The sequence below is a fragment of the Dendrobates tinctorius genome, unplaced genomic scaffold (assembly GCF_039654945.1).
Source record: "Dendrobates tinctorius isolate UK_male_01 unplaced genomic scaffold, ASM3965494v1 ptg000059l, whole genome shotgun sequence".
In the NCBI taxonomy this organism is placed as follows: domain Eukaryota; kingdom Metazoa; phylum Chordata; class Amphibia; order Anura; family Dendrobatidae; genus Dendrobates; species Dendrobates tinctorius.
Window position 1 is genome coordinate 5,830,233 of NW_027361727.1, and position 18,636 is coordinate 5,848,868.

At 41.3% G+C, this 18,636-nt stretch overlaps 1 protein-coding gene across 3 annotated transcripts in view; it reads right to left on the reverse strand.

Annotated features, from left to right (window-relative positions):
• Positions 1 to 1,748: 1,748 nt before the first annotated feature.
• The window catches only part of TEAD1 (TEA domain transcription factor 1), a 268,582-nt gene continuing 251,694 nt past the window's right edge, over positions 1,749 to 18,636 (reverse strand). For all 3 annotated transcript variants that reach the window (XM_073578361.1, XM_073578358.1, XM_073578359.1), the window contains 3 exons: positions 15,010 to 15,150; positions 12,267 to 12,419; positions 1,749 to 7,259 (listed from right to left, as the gene is read on the reverse strand). In XM_073578361.1, coding sequence (XP_073434462.1) covers positions 7,146 to 7,259; positions 12,267 to 12,419; positions 15,010 to 15,150 — 408 coding nt within the window. In that variant the 3' untranslated portion in view covers positions 1,749 to 7,145. The remainder of the gene's footprint in view (positions 7,260 to 12,266; positions 12,420 to 15,009; positions 15,151 to 18,636) is intronic.

Consider the following 18,636-nt stretch of genomic DNA (forward strand, 5'->3'; position numbering starts at 1 on the left):
CAGTGTGCCGGGGAGTGATTATAGTGTGTCCACTGTGTACTCAGCAGTGAATGTAACAGCTCCCTGCCCCAATATTGGAGGCGAGCAGCTAGAGTATGAATAACTATTTTATCCTGTTCTAGTAAACCGCTAACATTATTTAAATGCCATTTACCTGAAGATTATTACTATAGCTACAGGTAAGTAGTATTTTTGTAAGAGGCAGGCTCCCTTTAAGGCTGAGTTCACACGTGGCGTTTTTTTCGCGTTTCCGCGGCAGTTTTAACCGCGCAATTTTGCCGCGAAAAATAAGCATCCCATGCATTCCTATGGGATTCCGCAATGCTGTGCTAATGCTGCGGTTTTTACCGCGGCGGAATCGCTTTGCGGTAAAAACCGCAGCATGCTCATTAATTTGCGGAATCGCGGCGATCCCGCACCCATAGGAATGCATTGTTCCGCTTATTTCCCGCATGTGGCTGTGCACACCATGCGGAAAGTAAGCAGAACAATTGCGGATGATACCCACGGTCCGGAGGAGAGGAGACTGTCCTCCGGGCTTTGGGTACCATATCCCTGTAAAAAATAGAATTTAAAATAAAAAATATACCCTCCGACGTCCCGCGCAGCCTACCCGCTTCTCTTCACGCTCTCGTTCCCAGTAGTCCTTTGCGAAAATGCCCGCGATGGCGTCCGATCTCGCGGGATCGCGAAGTCTCGCGGTAATTCGCGCGTCGTCATCGCGAATTACCGCGAGACGTCGCGTTCCCGCGAGAACTGACGTCATCGCGGGCATTTTCGCAAAGGACTACTGGGAACGCCTGCGCGGGACGTCGGAAGGTAAGAATAACACTATTTTTTTTTTTTACATTCTATCTTTTACTACTGATGCTGCATAGGCGGCCTCAGTAGTAAAAAGTTGGTTACACTCGTCAAACACTATGTTTGACGAGTGTGACCAACCTGTCAATCAGTTCTCCAAGCGATGCTACAGATCGCTTGGAGAACGCTAGCATTTTGCAAGCTAAATACGCTTGCAAAATGCTAGTTTTTCCGCGGGAAAATCGCGGGAATTTAAAATGCGATTTTCCCGAGGACTGGAATTCCGGAATTCTCGCGGTAATTTCCGCGAGAGTTCCGGTACGTGTGCACTTAGCCTAAAGGTATTTAACATTTTATTCATTTCTGGAAAACCCTTTTTACTATTTGGCACCTCGTATTCTGGAACACATATACAGTATACACTAATCAAAGATTAACCCATCTTTATTACTGTATCCATCTTGAGTCACACGAACAGTGCAGGAATCAACCAGCTAACAAAGAATCTGAAATGGCAACAATGCTTAGTTGCAAGGTGCTATATTATTAAAAATGTGTCAAGACTCAAAATATTGCAAATGTCTCTGCACCATCTCTTTTTCTATATTTTGAATGTACTCATGGAGAAGTTGGAGCCCTGGACAGTTAATTGCTCATCCCAAGGCCTCATTCACACGTCAGTAGTATGCATCAGTGTTTGTATGCCAAAACCAGGATTGGAACTTGCAGAGAAACTAGAATTGAAAGATTGACTGACCTGTTCTGTGTTTTGGAGACACTACTTGCTTTGGCATATAAATACTGATGAAATACTGATAAATATTGATGTGTGAATGAGGACTAACTTGCTGCTATACGACTTTTTGCGAAGAGGGATAAACAGAAAAAAAAGGGGGTTGTAAATTGCAAATCAGCGGCCAAAGAACATCAAGGCAGACTTAACTTGAGAGAGGAAAATCAAGGACACATTTATTATAATTAGTAATTTTAGGGACAATGCTCATTAAGTATCTTTACCAGACAATAACTTGGATAAGATTTTTAGAAAACATTTTTTTTCCCTTTGTCAGTTTTGCTGTAACTGTGCCAGAGTAACTTTAAGAAGAAACCCATGAAAAGGCAAGTAGTTTTACAATGATTGAAAGGCATCAGCTCAAAGATATAAATGATAATGGATATAAATAGGCTGTAAATATCCTAACACCCTTGGGTGTGGTAAAAGTCACTGATAATGTAAGGCATTCTGTAAAGCATGGCCAAGTGTTTAGATCTGGTAAATGCAACCAATGTAAAAAAAAGGTATTTTTCTTCACTGAAGTCACGGCTAGGGCCCACCTGCCCATGGCATCTGTCTTGATAGGCAATGACCAGTAAAATATACCTTACGACTTAATCCATCCAACCAAAAGGCATTATGGTGATCTGTGAGTCATTTTTGGTCTTCTACAAATTTATTATAACTTTTTTTTTGTTTTTTGTTTTTTACAGCACTTTTATAAGCTGGAAAATCCAAAATCAAAAGGCACAGTCAGTCTAGTTTGCAAAAGCTTTTGGTCAAAAAGCAGCTACAGATATATATATCTAGAAACCCTCTTTTTTGAAATTTTAAGGGTTGAGGGATGCTTTAGATATTGTAATCATTGCTTGATCCAGATGGCGGATTAGTATAACTTCAGTTCTAAAAATAAATAAAAACACCAAAACGCTACACCTTTCAAGTATAAAAATAAGGCGGTGTGATAAAAGTAACTGCCAGTGCTATATTTGTGAAAGTGTAACCGTTCCAAGGGTGTGATAGAACTCCCAACGTGTTCCTACAGGAACAGGGATTCAGTAGAAAAGTTGTTAATGGCCAAATTAATGGCTAGATATTATATACATAGGATAAAATGGAGAAGTAACTAATGCAAAAAGTATGTACTTGTGTAAACCATTTATAATTCATATGACTGATGTTAATTTGTAAAAACTGTACATTACAAATCAGTAATATACTCCAGAGCTGCACTCACTATTCTGTAAGCTTGAGAGACATTGTGACTACTTTTCAGAGCTTACTCCGGTGATTTACATTCTGGGGAGTGTCTATACACCAGGCCCTGTAGAGAAATCTGATGTAGAGAAAGCTCATTACACCCCCTGCATTGTAGGAGCTCAATACATCTGTTAGGAAGGAGTGTGTGTTTAACTTATTCTTGACAAGAAATGTGAAGGCAGCTCTGAAGTATGATAGAAAAGTGCATTAAATTTGGACTGAGGCACAGCTTGCATGTAGTAAGAACTATGTATACAAGGGAGTTTATGGGTAAAGTTTGTATAGCAGATTGCCTAATCAGCCCATCACTTTTATACATATAAGTTACCATGTTTCTTCTCCTGCTTACCCATGTGTTCTTATATGCAGAGGCTGATAATTAACAGGGATGGCTCCATAACTATTCATGAGAGTATGGCAGATAAATGACAAACCAGTTCTATAAAACTTTTGTGGGGTGGTTTATAGATTTTGTTTTCCTACACTCTAAGGCACTGCATTTGTAAATGCTTTGGCAGCTTTGAATAACAATCTATATAATACAAGGTTACAGTTGATAGATGAACTTCTTCCAGCTTATAAAAGTGCTCACAGTTACAGGACGTTTTTAGGAATTTTAAGAGAATTTAAGGCTGTCCCAGAACTGACTACAGGCTGTTATATGCCATTTTAAAAATACTTTATCACAAAACAGTTGCCCTTTTCCCTTATAGAACTGCGTACAAAGTAACAAAAACAAAAATGCAGGAAACACTGTACACTCGAGTTTGTTGCTTTTTCTGGATATATATATATATTTTTGATGCTTCAACCAGTATGTCTGAATAATCATTGAAAAAGGTCATCAATATATATAACATAGAAAACAGTCATCTTTTTAAAAAGTAGTGTTTGCCTCAAAATACAAGTGCTTGAAACAATCAAGAACAACCCCCCCCCCCCCCCCCCACAAAAAAAAAAAAAAAAAAAAAACAGTTTGGTTTTTTTTTAATACAAAGGATTAAAACAGTTCTCAGAATCAGGCAGTTAGTGTTCAACTTTATAAACCAATGGATTCAGATCTGAAGTGAAATTATTCTATTGCGAAAGCAGAGATTATAGTTTTACAAGTGCATCACTGGAAGTCTGCAGGGTTGATCTGATTATGACTTACACTTGTATCAAGACTACGAACTATCAATAGGACACGTGTTGATTGCTAGGGGGCAGACATCGGAAATCCTAATAGACCCAGAGAAAAAAAGCCTACACCAGCCTCAATGGAGCAGCAGTCGAACTTGCAACATCTCTGATCTACATTTTCTTTATAAAACTGCTGGAGATAGGTGAGCAGGGGCGCTCCACTATCTCAAGCCGTTACATAGACAATGACTGGAGAGGAGTTGCACATGCCTGACTTATGCTCTATTCAGACAGGTCTTTGCAGAGCCCCATGCTCAGGATCATTGGAGGTCCCTGCGGGCAGCAAGTTATCACCTAACCAATTGGAAAACTTAATACTAGTTTGTCGAGGTGCAGCTAGTAGGGATGTACTGCTGCTCTGCATATTGGCATTCCCAGCTCAAGGGCAACTTATAGATAGGGCAAAAATGCATGTTAAATAATTTTACAGAACTATTTTTTTTTTACATGCAACTAGAAGCTTGGAACAAGTCTAAAGCCCCTGTCACACTAAGCGAGATTGCTGCTTAGTTTTGTGACGCAACAGCGATCTTGCTGTGTGTGACACGTATCAGCGCCCCCCCCCGCTGTATATCGCTGACCGTGCTCGAATGTCCTGGACCTTTTTTGATCGTTGTTCTCCCGCTGGCCAGCACACATTGCTGCGTGTGGCAGCGGGAGACCATCGATCAGTGAGCTCCCAGCGCTGTAAGCAGACACTGGGAGCTGGTATCCAAGGTAAACAGCAGGTAACTAAGCACGCGTGTCGCTTACTAACCCGCTGTGTACCTTGGATACCAGCGTGCTTGCGCTGGGAGCTGGTAAACAGCGGGTAACTAAGTGCCGCACGTGCTTAGTTACCCGCTGTTTACCTTGGATACCAGCTCCCAGCACGAGCACTCTGGTATCCAAGGTACACAGCGGGTTAGTAAGCGACGCGCGCTTGTTACCCGTGTCGTCGCTGGTGAGATCTGCCTGTTTGACAGCTCACCAGCGATCATGTAGCGGCACACCAGCGATCCTGACCAGGTCATATCGTTGTCGGGATCGCTGTGCGTCGCTTAGTGTGACGGGGGCTTAAGAGAATGCGCACACGTTGCGGATTTGGATACGCAGCAGTTTTCCATGCGGTGTACAGTACCATGTAAACCTAGGGAAAACCATATCTGCTGTGCACATGCTGCGGAAAATTCTGCGCAGATTTACTGCGGTTTATTTTCCGCAGCATGTCAATTCTTTGTGCGGAATCCGCAGCGGTTTTACACATTCCATTATAGGAAGCTGCAGGTGTAAAAACGCAGGCGAAATCCCCACAAATTCTGCAGAAAATCCGCAGTAAATCTGCACTAAATCCGCAGGTAAAACGCAGGTCATTTTACCTGTGGATTCTGCAGAATCCACGCGGAAATATCTGCAATGGAATCCGCAACATGTGCACATACCCTAACAACGGAAGGGGGTACAAGCCATTAGAACTCCATTTCCCAGATTGGGAAAATGGTACATAAGGCTATTTAGTACAGAAATGGTTAAGAGTTTTATCACAGGTCATGTTTTCATTTGCAATTTTTGGAAATATGGCAAAAACACAGTGACTTTTTAATTTTTATAAATCTTAGCAAAGGCCACATCTTAGTTTGTTTGAAGCCTCCCCATACACATTACATTAATGTTGTCTGAACGAGCAGATCTCGAACGATTTGGCTGAGAGCATATGGTGTGTATGGGAGCCCTGGGCAATTTCTCAAAAGTATCAAGGAGGAGGAGGGGGGGGGGGGGGGCACAATATTGATCCAGCATTTAATAGATTGCTGATCATATTGTCACCCAGAGATAAGCATTCAGTAGACAGGTTTGGCGACTGCTCTCTCATAGAGAACACAGGAGCACTCCTATGTATGGGAGACACAGCAAAAATGGCTGCCAGCCGAACGTTCGGCCAGCCATCTGAAGTATATGGCAGGCTTCAGTGCATATTCAGTTATGGTAATACATGTGTTTTCTGTGCAGGTTTTTCCCACTGTATTTCACCCTTTTAAAGTGTAAAATCTACAGCAGCAACAAAAAAAAAAACCCTACAGAAAACTACATCATTTTCCTCCTTTGCATGCATGTAATGTTACTACCAATTTAAAGGTTTAACAATGTCAATAATTTCTCTGGCTTCAGCAGATATAATTTCACTCCACTCTGCAATCATGAGGTTTGAATAAAAAAAAAATATATATCTAAGATGAAAAAAAAAGACGTTTTTTCTTAAGTCAACATAAAAAAAAGAAGAAGAAAAAAAAAAAAAAGTTTATTGCAAAATAAGCCATCTGTTTTACTAAACTAAATCTTTGTATTAGTACAGTACATTTTTTTCTTCTTTTAAATACACTAGATATTTTCATTACAAGGGCTGGTTTATAGACTTTTGTACCGATTTTTTTTTTTTTTTTTTGCAGTGTTTAAAATAGTGTTCTGGACTAAAAAAAAAAAAATTAGCTATAACAAAGAAATTAAAAAAAGAAAAAAAAAATCTACAAAACATCCCGCCTCATTTCAGGCACATCTGAATAATAGATCATTTGGTTTTGAACAGAAAAAAAAATTGTATTTAAATAATTTAGATTCTTACATTCGTCCTTCTGCATTTCCCTCAGGTAGTAAGAAAGGTTAACATTTTATAACGTCTGTTTACATTCATAGATTTTAATGTAAATGCTTAAAAGGCTCTATTTTTTTTCCAATGATTCTTTTTTCTTACAATTCCTTTATATTTAAAGATCACCACATACTCAAAAGTCTACTTTAAGTAGTTGTGGCACCATTAAACCATGTCACTGCTGGATAACCATGCTGTGTGTTGCTCTGCAAGTCAACAGCAAGTTTCCCCGCATCGGACTTCTACTTTATTTTTTCCCCCACACAGTTATTTTTTCTTTTTTTTTTTTTTCTTTAAGAAATCTTTACAAACTGTAATGTTTCACAGATACAATTAATTTATAAACATATTAGAAATGACGTCACGGAAATAAACAGAGCTGAGAAACGCAGGGTGGCTGTAGGCGCTGCCACTAGTGTTGAGGTTTAGTCAGTGTCCGTTGTGAAGTTTTTTTAGTGTGTGTCTAGATATCGTGGAAAGATTGAATGGCAGAGTCTACATTCATTCTTTTACCAGCCTGTAGATATGATGCTGTGCTCCATGTTCGCTGTTTGACACTTCAAATACACATGCCATACATAGTAGAGTCTCCTGCGTATCCCTGTTTGTTACAACCTTGAAAAGAATAATATACATTATTGCAAAATGATACAAGAATCCATTACCCTACCAGACACTTCAAAGGGTCAGTTTACACTTGTGATGTCGCTTTTGTTTCATGCAGCTCTAAAACACAGGCAGCATGAATTGTACATAGAAAAGCTGCATGATTAGAATGAACACGTACTGAACTAAAAAAATCATATACATCAACCTTGGAAAGTAGAATAAAGCCCTATATTGAAAGGGTGACATTCTGAATGTTCTGCCGTTCATCCACTAAGCAAGTAACACTAGAAACCAATAGAGAACACCGAACATATGTTCAAAAAGGAATGAGAACAAAAAATAGAAGGTTAAAATACCTTAAGGGTATGTGCACACTGAGTAATTTCTTGTAAAAATTTCTGCATCTCTTGGCAGCAAAAACACTGCAGAAGATTCCGCTGCGTTTTTGCATGTTTTTTTCCTGTGTATTCAGTGTGTCACACACGCTGGTAAAAACGTACAAAGAATTGACATGCTGCGGATTTAAACACACAGCAAATCCTGAAAGGAAAAATACTGATCATGTGCACCAACACTTCAGGATGGTCATCGACTTTGCTGCCATAAGGATTCCTTAGCATTTTTGGACTAATTCCACAAGAAAATGAAAACACATCAAAAACGCATTGTGTGCACACAGCCTTATTAAACAATGATTGGTATATGGTGGCACTGCACACAAAGTGCCCACACTTAAAGACAAACTGTACAATTGAATAAAGTTTGAATAACCAAAAGGACCACACAAGCAAAAGTAGAAAGTAGATCAGATATATGGAATGCCGGATATAGTAATAAATAGAAATGTATCGAAAGGAGTACAAAAGTATATTGCCTTGATCCGGTCATATTATATCTATAGATGCACGTTGCCTGAAAATAAGGTGGGGGGGAGGGGAAGGGTAGGGTAGGGAGTGCCCCACAATGTGAAGTAGGACTTAATCCCAAAATTGAAGAGGGGGGTATATAGTGGTAGCAGGCATAAAGATGCCTAGTAATAAGAATAATAATCTTTATTTTTATATAGCGCTAACATATTCCGCACACATTAGCATCTCTGTCCCCAATGGGGCTCACCATCTAAATATTAATTAGTTGCCCGAAACTGGGAAACAAAGATCAATGGCTCTGAATGCATATTGAAGATAATATATACATAAGCATGTACAGATAGGAAATGGTCTGCCATGTGCAATTGCAAAAAGAAACATTATCACCGCAAAGGTAATATAAACCACTGTCACATGCCAGTAAACAATACAATGTAGTTATAAAGTGTACATGAAAACATCATGCAGACACATAGTGCCAGGAAAGTCTTTAGGTAATTGTAGGAGTGCCCAAAAATAAATTGATAAAGGCTGTGCATGAAAGAATTACACAGGACAAATGATGCCAAAGAGGTACCAAGAATGTTATAAGAGTTCTCATAGCTCAAACCGACAGACATGTGAGGTCAGAGTACAACATAGATGTGGAAGATATATGTGGCAGAATGTTGTGCATACAGTAACTATCAATGCAAGAGATAAACAGGCAAGAGGATTACCTGCTGGTCCGCAGTCCAAATGTGGCGCACATCATGAAGCGCGTTTTGGGGTGGACAAAGGACTTGCTCCAAAAAGCGCATCGTGGTGTGCACCGCTCTTGGACTGAGGACCACCAAGGTCATCCTCTTGCCTGATCTACTTTTGCTTGTGTGGTCCTTTTGGTTTATCACATTTTATTCTATTGTACTGTTTATTGTCTTTATGCAAGTGTGGGCACCTTGTGTGCAGTGCCACCATATACCATTTCTTGTTCAATAAAGGTATTTTATCTTTCTTTTGTTCTACTTCCTATTTGACCATAGGTTTGGTGTTCTCTATTGGTATCTATCTAGCTGCACAATTGTAGCTAATCACACGTCTCAGTCGGCATATATTGTGCTAGACACTTCAAGCAAAGTTTTATACATACGCTTTTACTAGCAGCTGGAACTATTACTGCAAGCAAATCAGAAGAGACTCTAGCTGAATTATAATACCGGTAAATTTCCACAGGTGATAGCCAGTAAAATACAGGGCAAAATGCAAAGTCATTAAAGATCTGCCAGTGATCAGATAAAGTATCAGTTAGAACAGCATACGTGTAGGCAGCACATAAAATCCACAAAGTCAAAGCATTCAAAATGGGTACATCACCTTAATAGCTGCGAAAAACCAGAGAGCCAGAGGAAAGCTTATGCCCTGTATTTTTGCTGGCTACTATCACCTGCTATGAGCAAGCCTTTATAAGGTCTCTTTCATACATAGTTTTTTGCCATCAGTCGCAATCTAGATCCGTTTTTTTTCTCATAGATTTGTATTAGCAACGGATCGCCTCATGATTCGTCCGTCGTTCGCTGGATCCGTTTGAAAGTTTGTGTCTGCCGGGCTGAGACGATGGAAAAAGTAACGTTTTTGGTCTTCGTTGAAAAGTCTGACAGCGACGGATCCGGCGCCGTCCGTCGTTGGCTATAATGGAAGCCTATGGGAGCAGGATCCATCGCTGTCCATCAAATGACGGAATCCAGCGACGGATTCTGTTTTTTAAAACTGAGCATGCTCCAATTATTATGACCAGGTAGGGCAGTCAGATCCAGTGAAAAAACGGATCAGTCGCATCAGTTTTTCACAACCGGCACGGATCCGTTTTTTTCCCAAACTGCTGGATTGCGACTGATGGCAAAAAACTGATGTGCTAATGAGGCCTAACCTGTTCGGTAGTGGTAACTCTTCAATATCAGAACTTTGCACTTTATTAATGTATAAGTGGTGTCCTATTTATAAGACCATATATCCAGAAACAACTGACTTATATAGACTTTACTACATATGATATTGGGTTCATTATATATATATATATATATATATATATATATATATATATATATATATATATATATATATATCTCAAGTGAGTATAACCAGGCGTCTGGCGCAGCTCAGAATAAAGTGCACCTCCCCCTCTTGAGGTTGTTATCCCCACCCTGATTTTAGTGGGTTTTTTTTATTGCTACTGAGCATCCTTTTGTATGTATACTTTAATAAAATGTAATGGTATTTTATTTCAGCTAGAGTCTCTCCTGATTGCTTGCAGTAATAGTTCCAGCTACTTGTAATAGTGTATGTATAAAACAATTGTAGCTAAGTATATCATTCTCTGAAATTCTCCGGCGATTCAGAGAAAAATAAACTCTAAAGAGTAGTCTGGACTCTGGCTATGGTCCCCCGTCGGGTTCTTCACAGCGCTGCTGCAGGCGACTAAAAGGTCTCTCTCCGAATGAAAACAGAGACCTGTCAATCACTTGTAGCGGCGCCAAGAAGAGCTAGACTAGCCTGGTCTTAGGATGGATATTCAATGTATTTTTTTTTCTAAAACACCAGTGTTTTAGAGAATAGACCTTGGAACTTGTCAGGCAATTCATGTTGCCCAAACAGTTGTTAGCACGAATCGCCTGAAAGATTCCCTTTAACTACAAGTCCATGTGAGTATTGTGAGGCTCAACCCCTAACACCGAAAGCTATGCCTACTGACCAGAGTTTTATTAAAAGGACATCTACGAATGTTTTATTTTGATGCAGTTTTCTCAGTTATTTTGACAAACTCATGACGCATAGGACATGCTGCATTTCATTAAAAAAAAACAAAAAAAAAAAACCTCATCTCAATACCTTGAAAAGTAGTTTACTCATGCTGCTGCAATGTACCGGCACCAAAGTGAGAAAACAGGCAGGAGCCACAATTCAACTTTTTTTTTTTCCATTTTAAACACTACTATACAAGTCAGTAGGAGGCGGATGTATAGTACCCCGTCTCGGCCACTACAAGTAGACAGTCAGCTCCGCAAGTAAGTACTTCTGGCCAGCAGCCACCACCACCGATAACAGCTGATCGGTGGGGATGCCGGGTACCGGGCCCTGGCCAATCAGACACTAATGGCCCAGCCTGAAGGATAGGCCATCAATGTAAATGGACAACCGCCGAGTCTTTTTTGACCTTGTATTTTTGTTTTCATTGGTTATTTTGTCAAAAAAGGCAAAATGAAAAATCTAGTGATCAACGAACATGCTCGGATAATGCGTTATCCAGTGTCTTCGGCGTGCTCGAATAATATGTTAGAGTACCTGTGGCTGCATGTTTTGTGACTGTTAAGACAGCCACAACACATGCAGGGACTTCCTGTTTGTTAGGCAATTCCTGGATGTGTTGCAGCTGTCTAACAGCCGCAAATCATGCAGCCGCAAAGACTGGAACATATTATTCGAGCACACCCGAGCTACTTGGCTAACACCAGAGCATGCTCGGGTAACATTTATCCGAGCACGTTCACGCATAACTAGAAAAATCAAATGGTAATTTTAATGATTTTTAAAATGTCTTATATTAGTTTTTCAACTGCACAAAAAATGTACACATTTTGTAATACACTAAGGTGCTGGAGTAAACTTTGCGATATTTATAGAATTAGCAAATGATAAGTAACTGAAAACATCTTGATAACGAAAACTACGTCCACATTGTTGATCTACATTAAAGATTACAAAGGACTGAAAATAACTATGCTAAATATTATGCAAAAGCCATAGTGAATATGGTGTAAAAATGGACAAAATGCAAGTTATTTTTTCAAATAAAAAAAGGGAAGAAAATGTTTTTTTGATTTTGTGCACAAAAACTTTTCACTTTGATGCCTATACATTTACAGTACAGTGAGCAGAAATATTACAAAATTGTGCAATCGTAATCCTCATCACTCCTCTGCACTGCTCTCCAATAAGCCACAATGCCCCAGTGCTACTGCATCCTCCTTTTCTATTGCTTTGGTTGGCTTTATGACACATACTGAACTCACTACTTCACAGACTATTGTGCCTCCTAGTGGCCAACACTGGTGAATGCTCACAATGTGCAGATTATACTAGACCACATGCTCAATAAGATCATACATACCAACAAAATAGTGAAGTTTTCCAATACACTATTCATCATGTACTTCTCTGGTAAGTGTTTCAGTTTGTGGATAAAGTTAATCATATATTCACACATAGGAGAGCGGTTTATCCTGTACACAAATCGACCATTTTCAAACCTTGCATATTCTGTCTGCAGGCGAAAAACATCAGAATATAATGTTTTATACAAGAAAAACCTGATATATAGTTGATATACAATATTTCTGGTTCTACACACACATAATTATGCATTGTTTGAGAAAACATGCTCATAGCTTTACATGATTACCCTATTAAAGAAAGCCCTTTATGAACACCTTTTTATTTTTACTTCTCTGCATTATAGAGAGGAAATCTATAGTGATAAAGTGCAGTACAGGAAAATATTAATCAAAAAAAAAATTTATTGCAAAAATAAACACAATTAAGACACAAAATAGTTCATAGGATCTCGTTACACATAGCGACGCTCCAGCGATCCCGACAACTATACGACCTGGTAAGGATCGCTGGTACATCGCTACATGGTCGCTAGTGAGCTGCCAAACAGGTAGATCTACTCAATGACGCAGCAACAATAAGGCGATCTGTATAACTACCTCCGCGGTCCTTGCGACCTTGTCACACAGCAGCTATTCTGACGACTCAGACCTCGATAGGCGTGCTTCAGCGTTGAGTTCTGAGTCGCCAACGAGGTCGCTCGTCGTTGTTATGGCGTCAAACACAGCGATGCATGCTGGCCAGCGGGACACCAATGATCAAAAAAATGGCCTAGGACATTCGAGCACGATCAGTGATATCGCGGGGGAGGCGGTCGCCGCTATGTGTCACACGTAGCGAGATCGCTGGCGAGGCGTCACAAAACCTGTGATGTTTCAGCGATCCCGCTATGTGTGAAGTACCCTATAATGGTAGATGTCCCAACACAGAGGACATAATTGACACGTGTTGGTAGCTGAACCAAAGGGAAAAGAAGTAAAAGTCCAAGTAGAAAGGATAAAACATTAATTCCTAATCACATATGCACAATGGAAATAGGAGGGCCATGCCAGGGAAATGTCATGGGGCGACTGGCCCTGCGTGACGCGACACGATGATTGGTCGGTCACAAAAACCAACAAAGACAAAGGGGACACCGGGGAAACAATTACAACGGTGGGCCCTGCAATAGGGAATGGGGAAGTGGACACCTCCTGCACTCCCCTAAGAAAGAGCACTGAACTCTCAAGTTCCCTATACAGGTTCTTTCAACCTGTCGCCGACCAGGATACCTAGGTCCCTCACTTGCCCTGCACCTATCCCTTACTAGGGAACTGGCAAGTGCGGACACTGGTCCCACCACTGTACTAATAAGACACCAAGGAAAATAACATAGGGAAAAACAAACAAACACTTAGCTTGCTCTGTAGTCATGCACAGGACCGCAGAGTAAGGTACCCAAACACAGCTTCCAGCAGGAAAACCCCTGCTCCAGATCAGCTGCAAACACCACTGCTCAAGATAGCTTCTCTCTTCAGAACGGTTGGCTTCCAAATGACCTGTATTACCAACAGTGAGCCCCACCTGCATAATTAATCACAATGCAATAACACCAGCAGCAACCAGGTGAAAAACCCACCAGTAGGCTAACTAAAGTTGTAGTAACACCAGCAGCCACCGGGGGCAAAAACTGACATTAACCCCCGATGGCCTGAAAGGAAAAAAGTTTATATATGAGAAGCCCACACTGACACAGATCCAAAAATGGATCGTGACAGCAAAACTGTATTGAAGTAAAAAGGAGGATAAAATAGTATACATCCCGGCAGCCAAGATGAAATGGGCTCACCCTCCAAACACACCAGATGCATTATGTATTTTATTTTTTTTTTTGCAATAAAAATTACTTTAATATTTTCCAATCCTGCACTTTATTATTGGCGTCTGCTTTATGCTAGTGCTATGTGGGACTGACTACCCCTTTCTGCATTATGGTTTCTGTTTATATATTCTCTAAAGCAGCAATAACTAATTTTTGCCCTGCGTGAGATTTTTTTCTTCTGCCTTTAGGTTGTGCTTACACCTCTATCGTGCATAATGGGTTTAAAGTGCTTTGTAGGTGGCAAAAGAAAAGACTGAAACAGTGAAATTGCTTCCATTTCCTCAGGGTCCCCAGCAGTATCTGGTTTCCAATCAAACCTCTACATGTATGTAGGCCGCTTGATTTTTGAGGTAATACTTCAGACAACAAACCAAGTACTGGTGAAAAGTAGTCTGTATTTTGCATTTAATGAAAAAAAACCAATCCATCAGTTTTAACTTTAATTTTTTTTTTCTTTTCAATTTTCCACACAAGGCTTTTCTCTTTCTCTTCTTATCAGAGAAACATGAAAATCAGAAAGAACAAGGATGGCATCAGAGTGCTATCTTATACACTTGCACTGGCGCATTTGACCTGTGGCTAGGACACAGAACTTGAATGTAAATGAGACCATTGGTTACCAAAGCAAGGGAAGCTGAGCCCTGACAAATGGAGCAATTAAAGGGGCTTCTTGTGATAAAGCAGCAACATGAACCGAGCACATTTCAGTTCACAGCTAGGTCTTCGGTGGTAAAGTTTTAGAGAATCAGTAGTTGTGTTACTAGTCAGTACATAATAAACATTAATATTTGGGTAACCACTATGAGAAAGTTGTGAGATGCATAGTGTGTACTATTACATCTATTAATGCAGGAAATTGTAATAATGAATGTCACCTTACCTCCACTTTTTCCACCACTTGTTTACCGAATGAACAGACCTTAGTAGAACAGGTGATGGTCATGTTTTCGGAGCTTTCGTACTGACTAGTTACACCATAAAATGCCCCGGCATCATCCTGGATATTGCAGTTAAGGTCAGCCTGTGAAGAAATCAAGATTTTAGACTGATGTATGGAATCAACATACAATTAAAAATTCACAGAATAAGTCTGTCATTAATTATATACCAGACAACACAGAGCCGGACGTCTGACAAAAACACCACCAAAATGTTTCATGCACAAAAAAAACACATACAATAATAATAGATGATGGGTTTCAGTATTGACAGGATAATTTAGGACACGTCTGTTGGATAACTTGTCAGAAACACAAAATTAAATAGTTGGGTTACAGGGGTTACATTTTTATCAATTTAGTGTTGGGGCATTTTCTGCTGGCGGACAGATCCAGAGAGACCGGGGGACACCGGAGGTACCAGGGTGGCTTGGGGGACCACATTTCTCTCTCCGCTGATGTGCTAGATCAGCAACATTGCAACTAACTTAAATTTATTTTCAAAATACATCACAAAAAATGCTGCAGAGTTTCAGCTGCGCTCACACATGAGCTCTAAAAGTCAATGTGTCATTTCTTAAATGGAAGATTTCCTTTAGAACTTTTCACTTAACACTAATTTTAATCACATGACTTCAAAGTTTCCTTCTTCCAGGATACAAGTCATAACTAGATGGAACTGTAGTTTTTCTTTTTAAATGTGTAGCTTTTCCTATGTTTCTCATAATGGTAAAGAGTAGTATTAACTGTCCGCTATACAAATTTCCATTATGTATATGCAGACAAACTAAAAAAAAATAAATAAAATAAATTGACAAGCCCCTCCCAAAGTGAAATAAATCTACAGGCGACTGCTGCAGTGACTGCATTGCAAAAAAGCAAATACAATTACACTCAGTCTGCTACTAAGGCCGGCATCACACTAGAGAGAAATACGGACGAGTGAGAGGCGTTAAACGGAGATTAGACCTACCGGTAATGTTCTTTCCAGGAGTCCATCCTGACAGTGTACACTGGGGTTGTCCTTTCATCCTTACAGGGACAGGAAATGCACGAGAGGTTAAAGGTCCCCTCCCACCTCCACACTCCAGTGATTTATCCAAGTACCACAGTAGTATGGATGCAATTAAAATTTATTGAGATTTTAGTACAAGCATAGTAACACAAATACAATCATCGGGAGGGAACTACCAGTGCTGTCAGGATGGACTCCTGGAAATAACATTACCAGTAGGTCTAATCTCCGTTTTCCAGGACGTCCTATCCTGACAGCACACTGGGGAATACCAAAGTAGGAATTCGCTTAGGGTGGGACTACAGCTTGTAACACCTTACGACCAAAGGTCGTCTGGCTGGCTGTTAACGTGTCCAATTTGTAATGTCTACAGAAAGTGTTTAGTGTAGACCAGGTGGCGGCCCTGCATATCTGCTCTACTGAGGCCCTCGCCCTCTCTGCCATTGATGTTGCCATTGTCCTAGTGGAATGGGCTCTCAGCCCTTCTGGTATAGGTAACCCCTTGGCTTCGTACGCCGAGGCGATAACTGATGTTATCCATCTTGCTAGGGTGTCTGTAGATGCGCCTCTACCCCTATTTTTACCCCTTTACTGGACAAACAATTTTGTGTCCTGTCGCCACTCGTGTGACCTCTAGGTAGTGTGTGACTGCTCGTCTGACGTCCAATGAGTGAAAGTTTCTCTTTATCATTTTTCAGAGATGGACAGAATGAGGGTAGGACTATCTCCTGGTTTAAGTTCTGGGGAGATACTACCTTAGGGAGGAAACTTATGTTTAGCCTTTATGTGGTCCTCAAAGATTTGTATGTAGGGATTCTGGACTGACAGGGCCCCGATTTCTCCCAGTCGCTTGGCCGAGGTGATGGCTACCAGAAAGACGACTGTCTTGTGTGAGCCTTGTGATGTCTATTTCGGAGATTGGCTCGTAAGGAGGACTGCATAGGGCGTTAAGTACCAGATTAAGGTCCCACGGGGGAACTGTTTTCCTTAATGTGGGTCTTAATCTCTGGATGGCTTTTGTAAACTGCGATATCCATGGGTGAGAGGCTAAGGAGACGTTAAAGAACGTACTTAGAGCTGCTATCTGGACTTTTAACGTGCTTGGAGTTAGGTCCTTACTGAATCCTGCCTGCAGGAAGTTCAAGATCTGAGGGGTATTCGGGTGAGATGGGTCTATGGGGGTACTACCACTTTCCGAGCAGAACCTCCTCCAGATTTTCCGATATATAGCCCTCGTAACGGGTTTTCGGCTGGCCTGCAATGTTGCGATCACCTGGTCGGAGAGGCCTCTGGATTTTAAGATGTCCCTCTCAGGATCCATGCTGCCAACTGAAGGTTCTCCGGATGTGGGTGCAGAACTGGGCTCTGGGACAGGAGATCCTCTGCCATCGGCAAGTGGAGTGGCCCCTCCAGAGCCATCTTCAGGAGAGGGAACCAACTTCGCTTTGGCCAAAATGGTACAATTAGCATCACCCGTGCTTAGTCTTCCTGAGGACTCTCGGAATCATAGCGATAGGGGGAAAACTGTACAGCAGTTCCTTTCTCCAACTCTGGCTCAGAGCATCGATTCCTTCTGGATGGTCTGCTGGGTTGAGGGAGTAGAATCTCCTTAGTTTGGCGTTCTTCCTTGTCGCTAAAAGATCCAGCTGGGGAGTTTCCCACTGGTGACATAGATCTCTGAAGATCTCTTCCTTTAATTCCCATTCGGTGGCTCGGACTTACTGTCTGCTCAGATAGTCGGCTATGCTGTTCTGCAAGCCTTCTAGGTGTACTGCTTACAAGGAGTGAACACTGTTCTCTGCCCAGGTTAGGATGTGGGCTGCTAGGTCCTGCAGTTTCCGGTGTCTTGGGCCCCCCTGATGTCGTAAGAAGGCTACTGTAGTCATGTTGTCTGACTTTTTTATGTGTTGATCCTGTAGCTCTGCGCTGCTTCGTTTTAGCATCTCCCACACTGCTCGAAGCGCTCTGTAATTTGAGGACTGAGCACTGATGTTCCCAGGCCATGTTCCTTGCAGGTACCTACCTTCCAGATGGGCTCCCCATCCGTCTCTGCTGGCGTCCGTGACCATCGTTACGGATGGTGATAAGATCCAAGGCACCCCTTGGCTGATATTTCTGTGCCTGATCCACCATTTTAGCGATGCTTTCAATGCTGGGGACGGCCGAATCTTCTTGTCCAGGGAGGACTGTCGTCTGTCCCATTTTGTTAGGATCTCCCTTTGTAGGCCTGGCACCACCTTACACAGGGTATACATGCGGTCAGGGTACCCAGGATCTTCATAGCAGTCCTGAAGGATATCTGATCCCACCATAGCTGACGAACCCTGTCCCTGATGGGTCTCTTCTCCTCCGGTAGAACCGAGATTCTTCTCCTGGAATCCAACATGACTCCCAGGAATTTCTTCTGGGAACTGGGCTGTAGGTCCGACTTCTGCTTGTTCAGGACCCAACCAAGGCTTTTGAGCGTGGTTATTACCGCGACTAGTTGCTGATTTAACTCCGCCGTTGACTGGGATATTACCAGGAAGTCGTTTAGGTATGGCACGATGGTTAT